General features: G+C 41.0%; 2 protein-coding genes across 2 annotated transcripts; one reads left to right on the top strand and one right to left on the bottom strand.

Annotated features, from left to right (window-relative positions):
- Positions 1–62: 62 nt before the first annotated feature.
- Positions 63–3,581, bottom strand: LOC133713042 (enhanced ethylene response protein 5). The gene is made up of 13 exons (XM_062139167.1): positions 3,335–3,581; positions 3,097–3,233; positions 2,920–3,013; positions 2,698–2,787; positions 2,502–2,567; positions 2,281–2,370; positions 2,093–2,149; positions 1,746–1,807; positions 1,351–1,438; positions 1,064–1,140; positions 909–983; positions 704–809; positions 63–613 (listed from the first exon to the last, which is right to left on the bottom strand). The coding sequence occupies exons 1-13, from the start codon at positions 3,500–3,502 to the stop codon at positions 482–484; spliced, it is 1,242 nt and encodes a 413-aa protein (XP_061995151.1). The 5' UTR covers positions 3,503–3,581; the 3' UTR covers positions 63–481.
- Positions 3,582–9,073: 5,492 nt separating this feature from the next.
- Positions 9,074–11,082, top strand: LOC133713025 (uncharacterized). Its single transcript, XM_062139151.1, has one exon. The coding sequence runs from the start codon at positions 9,261–9,263 to the stop codon at positions 10,731–10,733; it is 1,473 nt and encodes a 490-aa protein (XP_061995135.1). The 5' UTR covers positions 9,074–9,260; the 3' UTR covers positions 10,734–11,082.
- The last annotated feature ends 271 nt before the right edge of the window (positions 11,083–11,353 follow it).

Raw genomic sequence — 11,353 nt, 5'->3', positions numbered from 1 at the left:
AATCAAGGAAACCAAGATGCGAGATGAAGAAATTTTAGATAACTAAGACGTGCCATTGAGGATAATCCAAGAAAAAAGAGGACACATTCACTTCTATTCATCTTTGAACATGAAGGATATTCCTTACACATTAAAGTGAATAACGAACCATACAACATTGCTGTGAGCTGTCAGAAAACGAACTCCCTGAAATTACTAGGGCAGTAAAGATAAGAGACTCCTACCATTGTCATCATAACATATAAGCTGCCTCATACGTGACTTGATACAAGGATGTAAAAACAATCCCCAAAGATAAGAGACTCCTTCCATTCTCATCATGGCTTATAAGCTGCCTCATATGTGACTCAATACAAGGGTGGTAAAAACAATCCCCTTTGAAAAAGATTGATCTGGTTTGATGCAGCACCCCCTTAATGTGAACTGGCCGGCCCATCACAATTGCATAACATGTCACAGTCATAACTTTTGTCAATTTTCTCTACGAATTGACAGGCTTTCCATTTAACTTGGGGAAAGGATCTTGCTTGCTTAAAACCACAACTTTACTCTTGTGTGCAAAGTATCCCTTTACCAGACTTTTGTATATTAGTATTGCCATTATGCACTCCACCTACAAATAGCACCAGACACTGATCAGATAGCCTATCAACAACGGAAACTGGAAATGAAACAAGATTGAAAGGGACAGCCAAGCAAGTACCTCATCCACATCAATGTCCATTTCAAGCCATTTCAATGCTTTGACAATTACTTCCAACTTCAGCTGGTGAGCTTTGCTCGGGTCCTTTTGCTTTTGGATAATGTAACTGCACAATGAAGATATTGTCATCATGAATTGAATCTCCAGAGAAATTATACTGTCAGAGCCTCAGAGGGCAAATTTATAGAGCTGCATGGGAACTTACATTTTTTTCAACAATCTCTGATAGACCTGAAGTTCTAGCTTCTCTAGGACGAGATATACGCCAGATCTCAAGAACCTGATATAATTCAAACAATTTAGCAACTCACAGAAAATGCAGTACAATCTACAGCTTTTCACAATGAAAGCAAACCCTACCTGTCTTCATGCTCTTGAAGAGCATGCCGAAGAAGTCGGAGGTCACCTCTTCTTAGAGCTTGCACAACATTGCTATACTGCAAAAGCAAGAACGTTGTCAACAAGTCAGATGAATGAATGGAAAGCATAGCACTATAAGTTTTGGTTCTGAAACTGTTTGCTTCACATTCATCCCCTCTGAGATCCCTGGTAAACAGATTTTCTGTAGGCATGCAACTCTAAGTGACACTAGAAGATCTCATTTGTAGGTAAAGGAAATAACAAACAAGTCGAAGGGGGTGTCATACCTCCACCAAGTTATACTTTTGCAGAAGCCAATCGGTTGGTATGATGCCAATTGAAAGCTTGACAGGTATCAAATATTTCAATATCATCCTAAGCAGATACAAACAACAGAAACATGAGCGAAACAATAACAAGATCTGCAGGCTCTAGTAAATCTCATGTTTGACTTCTCATGCCAGAATGTTTTATAATGTGTAGGGACATGGAGGAACAGCTTGTTCAATTATCAAAATCAAATGCTAGTGTCAACGTCATTCAAACAAAAAGATTATTCAGGATGTAGAATGTACGTGCACGACAAAAGTAGTTATTTTTTAATCCTCCCGCCCCTATAATATATCCCTTAAAGTCTAATTCCGATGCAAAAATATATGCAGCAAGCACAACTGAACCGAACCTTATATTTGCTTCCTTCCGAGGGTTGCAATGCTTCAAGGCATAGGACAATTTATCATCAGCCTGCCAGGTAATAGAAGTTGATAGAGTCAATATAGGCAAAACCTAAATTTTCTGTCCTCGAGATTTTGCATGCATAGATACAAGTATAATGCAGGTAAGTGGCACATCTCCTGACTTAAAACTAAGGCATAGGACAGAACTGCCCATCCAGTGTCCTTAAATTCAAGCATACACCACTCCAGTGGGTGACCCACTGACCCCCAAACCAAAACCAAAATTGCAACTTAAATAATTAAATAAAACCAAAGTTTTAATATCAATAACATAAAAAACCAGGTTACTTACAGCAGGAAAGTTTTCATTGAAAACCTCTAGACGGCCTGTATAATACATATAGGTAACCTGCATACCGTAGCACAGCAGTGAGAACAAACATACAGAACTGTAAATTGAGAACAAATTTGAAAAGGGAGGGGGAAGAAGAAATGAAAAGGGGTGAAAATTGCATCTGCTCAATCATAGCCATTTCTGACCTTATCTCTCGTAGGGAATTCCTCAAAATCAAATATACGTGCAGTTTCAATACTCCTTATCACACTGCGACAAAGGTGAACTGTACCAAGCTGCAAAAAAGATACATTGTCATCATCCAGCTCGGGCTACTTGTGCTTTCTTCAGATTCAAAAATATCCCCTTATAGCTAATTCAGGTCAAACTTAAAAAGTAGCATGAGCTAAGTATGTTTGAATGTTACCTTAAAGTAAACTTTAAACAACTGGCAAGTCACGTATAATGCTCCTACACGTTTTGGGCCTTTACCCTATAATCAGATGCACCATTGAAGAATTAGCAGTAGTAGTATGATCAAACAAATAGAGCTTTAATCAATCGGCAAAAACTTTTAGCAAGATAAGCGAGAGAAAAACAATCTAAAAAGTAAGAAATCTTACAGCAAGAACCCCAAATACTTTCATAAGGAAAGAGCCAGCTCCCTTCAACTTCTCTGGCGATTTCCCATTCGTCGCCAATTCCTTATCAGCCTACAAACATAAACACAACACTCTCAATTCCTCTCCCCAACATATTCACAACCAATAACAAAACAAACCACACACCAATCAATCTCATTACTTTTTTTTTTTTTTTTCGAAACAAAATTGGAGTGACCTTACCCTCTCAGCTAGAACCCTGATTTCATAAACCATCACATACAATGCTTGCAAAGCCCAAGCGGTGTCCCAGTTCCTAAACTCCTGAATAAAAGCACTGCATATATACACCATCACCAATAGTCAAAACGCCAAACACAAAACCACACTCACTACGAAACCAATCCCAAAGATCATTACTTTGCAGCTTTCTCAAATGCCTGGTACGAATCAACGAAGCTTCCGACTCGGAAACTCTGAAAAGCACGGAACAGATGAACCAGAATTTCACCGAATTGAGCATAGTTATCGTTCTGCTTAATCAATCTATTCGCGTCCTGTGGCAGAACCACAAAAAACAAATCAGAACCCTAACCCTAACCCTAACCCTAACCCTAATTGAATGAAATTTAGGGATAGATTGATGTGAATGGCGGACCTGGAAAACGTTGAGGGCGTCGGCGAGGGAGAGAATGGAGGGGTTGTTGGAGGAGAGAGAAAGAAGGCGCTTGAGTAAATCGCCGTCCTGGTTCGAAACGGCGTCGCAGAAGCGGTTCAGGTAGTCGTTGATTCTTCTGTGCGCCTCCCCCATGCTCAAGTACGCCATCGCCTCTCCCTCTCCCTCTCTCTCAGCTCAGACCAGTCACTAGCTCCAAAGCACACACCTTTTTACTTTTTACTTTGATTCTAGGTTCTAAGCGCCGCCGTTTAGACCAATATACTAAACGACTTGTCGTATGTGTCTTCTTAATGGGCCAGATTTGTACGGCTGTGCTTGTAAGAAGATAAGCTAGCTTATACTGTGAACACACGTCCAAAAAAGAAAAAGAATGTATCACAGAGTTGTTGAGTATTTGGTAAACTATATTTCTAAAAGTATTTATAGTACTAAAAAGAGAAATTTTATTAACACATTGCAAAATACTAGATACACATCTCCTACTTTTTTATTAACTTTTTTATTTTAACATTTTACTAGAAACACAACACTAGACTTCCTAAACTATCCTTATTCACAATACACAATACCTATTCACTAAATACACATCCTTTTTCTTTATATATATCTTAACTTGAAAAAAAAAAAAAAAAAAAAAAAATCTTGATAAGAACAAGTTCTTCCTTAGTTGATGTTGAAGATTAGCATTTAATGTCTTACGGCATAAACTTATGCATGCATCTTCTCATTTTCTCTCTCGAACCTAATGAAATTACTTAAACTCGAGTCTTTGGCTTGGACTCAACGATATGATGTATGCAAAGGTGAAGCATTGCTGAAGAAATGAAAACACATTCCTAAACTTTTCACAATCAGAGCAAGTTGCAAGTGTTTTTGTTAATGTCATCTTAAATTTGAAATTCACTTTCGATCAAACTGAGTGGTGACGTCAAAGTAATAAAACAACACAGTGATGATTAAGATACTTCGTGAATACCAACTGGATTTCCAACAAGATTGGATTAAATTACTAAGCCTAGCACAGAAGCCGGCCATTTATATATGTAGATTTTGTAAACACTCCCATTCTTATGTAACTTTCCTATACTTTTGCTTTTAGTTCCCTCAGATGCATGCCTATATATTTTGTTATCTCAAGAGGATTCTTCCCTGCCTCGAAGAGATTATTTGAACCTCTTTTTGAGCAAATCTCTCTCCGAGCAAATCTTTCTTAAAAGGTTTCGTTGTAACTAGATCCTTCTCGACGAGATATTTCTCTTTAGACAAGAAACATGCTCCTCAACAAAATATTTTCTCATTGACGAGATATTTCTTCCTTGAATATGCTCCTCAACAAAATATTTCCTCCTCGACAAGATATTTCTTCCTTGACACAATATTTTCTCCTTGCCTAGATACTTTTTCCTTGACAAGATGTGTCCTAGTTGTGTTTATAAGTTCACTCTCAAAATCTGTACCCCACGAAAGGCATCAGAGCATACTGCTAAAGTGAATCCTTTTAATAATCCATCAGGAATGCAGCCTATTCTCACTGCCACTTATCTCTTGCATTTTCCGGCATTATTCCTTTTTCTATTCTTTCTTATCAGTACAAGAGTTTACCATTACAAATTTACAAGTTTTCTAATCTGCTTGAGGTTTATTGGCAGTACTGTTCTTGGTGTTTGTCTTTGTGAGAACATGTTAAGGGCATAATGCATAACGAAATTTTGACAAAGGCATATTGGAATTACATCAGTCTAATCCCCTCATCAAGCTCGAGCTCTTACGCTGCTATATACATAAATAAATTAATTGAGAACCATTGCAAACACAATGTCTTTTCAGCTATGTTTCTTTATTTCTAACATAAATGTCTCTTTTGGTAATTTAATGTATCTATAAAATCTCATGTTGGGTGTATTAAAAAAGGGATGTGTATCTAGTATTTTGTAATGTGTGAATAAAATTTCTCTACTAAAAATAGTGACAAAGTGTTTTCACTTAATTTGAAACTAAAAGTATTACAATAATAATCCATAAGTTAGGTTGAGCGGGACTTCTGTTTTTAACTTTAAAAGAATTATGACTTAAAAAAAAAACAGTTGTTTTCAATTTTACAAAACACTCCCCCCCCCCCCAAGATAGCACATTCATAGCTAATACAACATAAATAGTAGGGTCCTTGACCAAAAGCCCCAAAATGAGCCAAAGTTATCTCACTTACCCCAGCAACAGATTTTTATTCCCACTAACCCAATTTGAATTGAAATAACACTTTTACCCTTAGTCTAATTAATGAATTACAACCACATGCCTCTCTCTCTCTCTTTCTCACGCAGACTCTCTCTCTCTCTCTCACGCTCCGAACCACACTCTCTCTCTCTCTTTCTCTCTCTATCTCTCTCTCCTCTCTGGTCGGCGGCGAGACGAGGACGACGATGACGTCGATAGAGGTGATTCTCGATGAAGCTGAGGCGTCGACGTTGTCGAGGACGTGCAGCTTGCCGGCGACGGTTTTGGTCGGATCTGACGGCGCCGGTTATCGCTGCTTCTGAGCAATAAATTAGATTTCTGTCTCTGTTTTGGAGGAGTAGAATCTCCGGCTGATATGCTGAGATAAGCGACGTGGCGGGGGTGGTGGTGGAGCTCCGGCGGGGTCGATGGTGACATCAATCTCTCCCTCCCAGGCGAAAGTTCACCAACAAGCCCACCTGAGGCTGTTTTCCTGTGAGATCGAGCACGGCTTCACAGCTTCACAGAAGGGAGAAGGGTGCCAATCGACTTGAACTCGTAACTTACTGCTTTTTCTCATTTGGACGAGCTCTTTGATTTTTTATTTGTATCCTTAATTACATTTGATTTATTACTTTTTCTCATTTGGACGAACTCTCTGTTTTTGACACTCCACAGTTCTTCATGTAGATTAAGGTCCCACGTGAAAAATAATGTCCACTTACTAGATCTGTTTCTTTTCTCGCATAACATTAAATTATTATGTTGGCAGATGCGTGTATTATTGTACACATATTCAAGGCCAAGGTACGTATTCGGTATTTCGGACATTTCATTCTCCGCTACAAAATGGTGTTATGCCAAGGGCAATACAGGTCTATTGGGGGGAAATAGATGTTTTGAATTGATGTAATCTCCTCGGTTTTTTTTCTTTAATCAAAGTTTTATTTGTGTAGTTTTAGGAAGATTAATTACCATTTCGGTAATCTAAACGTCTATTGGGGGGCAATAGACGTCTACTGGGGGGCAATACATGGCTGATAGTCGTTTATTGGGGGTCAATAGACGTCTATTAGGGGGCAATAGGCGTCTATTGCCCCTTTATTAGGGGGCAATAGATGTCTATTGGGGGCAAAAAAACTTTCCGGTGAGATTTTCAGCAAATTCCGGTGGGCGGCAGCCGGTGACCGGATTCCGACGGCCGGTGACGGGCTCCGGCGAAGTCACCTATGGTTTTTCTCTCTTCCATTTTCTCTCTCTCTCTCTCTCTAAGTAACAAAGGGGTGAGAGGTAAAATGGTATTAAAAAAAATCTTAATGGGGTATTAGGGAAGACTCCCTTAGAGTGTATTGGGTAAGAGGGAATTAAAAAAACTTAATGGGATAAGTGGGAAAAAAATCCCTACAAATTGGGTAAATGGACAAAACCCCTAAATAGTATTGCCTTGATCGAATAATTAGTCACAAATCACTAACTAAAAATAAGAAGAAAACAAATAAAGTGAGAAAGTCTTCTGTAGATCGCAGTCCACCTGCACCATGAATACTTTCAACGCGTGAGCAACACGCACAATCATTTAACCGAGGCTGGTTAGTCCGCCAGCTGCTTTGCTCCATCATAGTCCACCAAACGCTCTGTTTCAATTGCAAAGCCCTTGTCGGAGACCAGATCTCCGGTGACGACGTCCCCAATGCTCGCTGGCTCTGCTCATTATGGAAAAATTTGTATAGGTAATACAAAGAGGAGGGTGCAGAGAGCGCGAGCTGCGTCAACGATTGCGAACGCCAGAATGGAGGGTACTTTCATAAATTGGTGTAAGAAGCTGGGGATGAGTGGTGGTTTGGCGGTGGTGGTGTTGTCAGCTTCGCATGCTTTGGGCTTTTGTTTGAGCCAGTTGTCGGGCATGCTGATGAGAGTGTCGCTCACAGCATCGTTTTGGTTCGGGGTGAGACTCTGCGGGAATAGAGTGGTGTCGATGTGTGAAAATCTAAGAAGGGTGGAGGAGATATCGGGAATGCCGGTGAAGCTGATCCTGGCCGTTGATGCGAAGCTCGAACGGGAACTCAGAGTGAGGAGAACACGACCTAAATTAGAAGAGGGGCTGGCGGACTATTATGATCAAACCTCAGATTCCATCAAATTTACTATTTCAATCGCCCCAAAACCGTGCGTGAATCTGACCGCGGTCCATAGTAGAATTTTCGCAAATAAAGCATAGATAGTACTGCTATATGTAATTGGGATAACTACTAATGAAAAACAAAATTGATATTGACAAAAAAGTAGAGAAATTAACGGTATTATTAACAAATGGTACTAAAAATATATCAGGATTCATTTTGAGGCATCAATACCATAATTTTTTTTTTAGGGGGAATGAAATATATTCCAGTGATCGAAAGATCATAACAACCGTACAAGGTCAATCTAGGGGATCTGAAGATCACCCATTACATTTACTGCTCAATTGACTACACAAATAGTCAGACTAATGCCCATAAGAGAATGAGAAAACTAAAATCCTAAAAAGGAAAAATGCAACAACTACTAACCAAAAGGAAACTGCAAAGAAAAAAACAACTAACAACTACGTTTATTCCAAAATACAACTCTAATTCTCCGCACCTACCATGAATGGCTTGGGGCCTAAGACCATATTGGTGTACCCCTCCACCCTTCAAAGCAGTGAATAGCCTCAAATTAGAGTTATATTGAAGTCCAGCCCACAACAAGCCCAACAAGAGCCCCGACCCAAGCAAGAGAGAGGAAGGAGAATGGACTAAAGCCAGAAGCCCAGCCCACACCCACTGCCCTCAATCTGCAACCCAAACCATCGATCACTGGAACCCTAGGAAGCTTGCCGGAGGCATTGCTATTACACCAAGTAAGCAAGCGGCCACTGCCATTCCGGAGGACGACCTCAATCTTCAACCATCCCCACTGCCTCGAGGGACTTGGGTCTGACCTGGAAGATAGCCTCGCAGCCGGAGGAAGCCCGACATGCTGTGAAAATCAAAATTGCCTTCGAAGAGATGCCGACAATGGTGCACCGCCGACAAACAGAAACCAAATCCGTCGTCGCCTCACACCCACTTCTCTACCAGAGATGTCGTTCGTCCTCAATCCCAAATCCGAGAATACTCCCCTTCGTTGCACACGTCCGCGTCTCCCACCAGATACGAACGGCATCGGAAGACGCCCCCTGACAGGCAAGGAGCGAACCAGTTGCCGTCGCCCTGCTACCAAAAACCCTAGATTTTTGGTATACTCAGCTCCGAAAAAGTTGGAGGGTCTTTTTTTCACTTAGAGTATAGAGATGTAGAATTATGTTTGCCATCAATACCATAATTTTAGAATGATGAAAACCAAAATATGCAATAAGAATCGTTTGTGACATTTCCTAAACTTTGATTTTGAGTACTAAAGCACGACGTTCTGACCAATACAAAAAACGACGTGTCGTATGAGTCTTCTTCCACTAAGCTTCAAGCTCAAACCAAGTCCACACCACCCACTGCACACCAAAGTTGAAAGCTAACTTTCACCAGACTGTTCCACCAAGACCCAACCTTTCACCCTTGAATCTCACTCAAAACTGCACCTTCCCTTTTCTCTTTCTCAATCTGAGACCAGCCCACCTCCCAGATTCCTCAATTCTCCGAACCCATCTCAACAATCACTGTTATCCCAGATGGGTTCCGATACATTACCCATGAAACCGTCCCCGATTCCGACCCAAGACGACGACCCGCCGAACCCATCTGCGGCTCTGCTCTCTTTCAACACAGACTCGACCTCTTCAACTTCAACCCCTTCTCACAAATCCACCATCGTCTTCATCTCTCTATTACTCGTAACCTGCATAGCTCTCTCTGCTGCTGCAGCTTTCGCTTTCCTCTTCTTCTCGAACCCATCAAACACCACCACCACACCCACCTCCACCATCACTTCAATCGACTCAAAGGCTCGGCCTTTAGCCAAGTTGAACCATCCGGTGGTGATCTTGGTCTCCTCAGATGGGTTTAGATTTGGTTACCAATTCAAGACCCCAACTCCAAATATTCATCGCCTCATAGCAAATGGGACTGAAGCCGAAACGGGTCTGATTCCGGTCTTCCCAACTCTTACTTTTCCTAATCACTACTCTATTGTCACAGGTCTTTACCCAGCTCACCATGGAATCGTCAACAACCACTTTGTGGATCCCTACACTGGGGAGTTCTTCAATATGGGAAGCCATGAGCCCAAGTGGTGGCTCGGCGAGCCGCTGTGGGAGACTGTGGTGAACCACGGTTTGAAGGCTGCTACGTATTTCTGGCCGGGTGCTGAGGTAAAGAAAGGTTCTTGGACTTGCCCTGAAAAGTTTTGTCAACAATATAATGGTTCTGTTCCTTTTGAGGAGCGGGTTGATACTACTCTAGGGTTCTTTGATTTGCCTAGTAGTGAGATTCCTTATTTTATGACACTGTATTTTGAGGACCCTGATCATCAGGGCCACCAGGTTGGGCCTGATGATCCCGAGATTACTGAGGCTGTTGCCAACATTGATAGGATGATTGGGAGGTTGATTGAGGGTTTGGAGAAAAGAGGTGTTTTCGAGGATGTGACGATTATTATGGTGGGTGATCATGGGATGGTTGGTACTTGTGATAAGAAGTTGATTTTCCTGGAGGATCTGGCCTCTTGGATTGAAATTCCGGCGAGTTGGGTCCAGTCGTATACTCCATTGCTTGCAATTCGTCCCCCCGCAGGAGTTGATACTGCGGATGTCGTGGCTAAGATGAATGAAGGTTTGAGTTCGGGGAAGGTTAAGAATGGGAAGCGATTGAAAATGTATCTCAAGGAGAAGCTTCCTAGGCGGTTGCATTATGCAGCGAGTGATCGAATTCCTCCGATTATAGGGTTGGTCGAAGAGGGGTTTAAGGTAGAACAGAAGAGCTCAAAGAGGCAAGAATGTGGAGGAGCACATGGTTATGATAATGCTGTGTTTTCCATGAGAACGATATTCATTGGCCATGGTCCTCAGTTTGCAAGAGGGCGCAAGGTTCCTAGTTTTGAAAATGTCCAGATATACAACTTGGTCACTAAGATTCTCAATATCCCGGGTGCACCTAACAATGGATCTGAATCATTTCCAAAGTCTATTCTTTTGCCTAGTGCTTAGTATCTTTCTCCCAAGCATTTCCGGGGTGGAGTCAGCTTCTTCAAATTCAAGCAATGTTTTGAAATGGTATGCTTATGTGCTTGTGAGTCTATAAGGTCAGAAATTTTGAAGATTATGAGGCTTTGCTCCCATGAGCTTAGCAGCTGAAGCATGCTTATTTTGTTACCAATGGCATTCTTTATTTGCTTCCTTCAATAGGACCAGCACTTGTAAACTACTAAAATTATGACTTACACTTTTGTATAGGAACCTCATGTGGTAGAATAATCTGCTGTCCAAATGCTTAAATATATATATATTCTTTATTGCCTAAAAACGTCTCAAATTATGATCCTCCTTTCAATCTCTATTATATTGTCTGAGTTCCCTTTCTCTCGGAGTAATGTTGAGAATAAGTGTTACATTAAATTATTAATTTTGCTGGAAAAACGTGGCATTGCGATTATGCCATTTGCAATCGTCTGAGTTCCCTTCCTCTCGCGGCAATGTCGAGAATAAGTGTAAACTAGCATAAATGCCCGCGCGTTGCTGCGGGTTTTGGAACGGACTGTGCAAGTTTTGAAAGATAGAAAATTTAGTTCATATATATAAGGATTAAATTATGTTTAGTCCCTGTACTA

The sequence above is a fragment of the Rosa rugosa genome, chromosome 1 (assembly GCF_958449725.1).
Source record: "Rosa rugosa chromosome 1, drRosRugo1.1, whole genome shotgun sequence".
In the NCBI taxonomy this organism is placed as follows: domain Eukaryota; kingdom Viridiplantae; phylum Streptophyta; class Magnoliopsida; order Rosales; family Rosaceae; genus Rosa; species Rosa rugosa.
The sequence above is the reverse complement of the archived record's forward strand: the minus strand, read 5'-3'. Positions and strand labels throughout refer to the sequence as shown.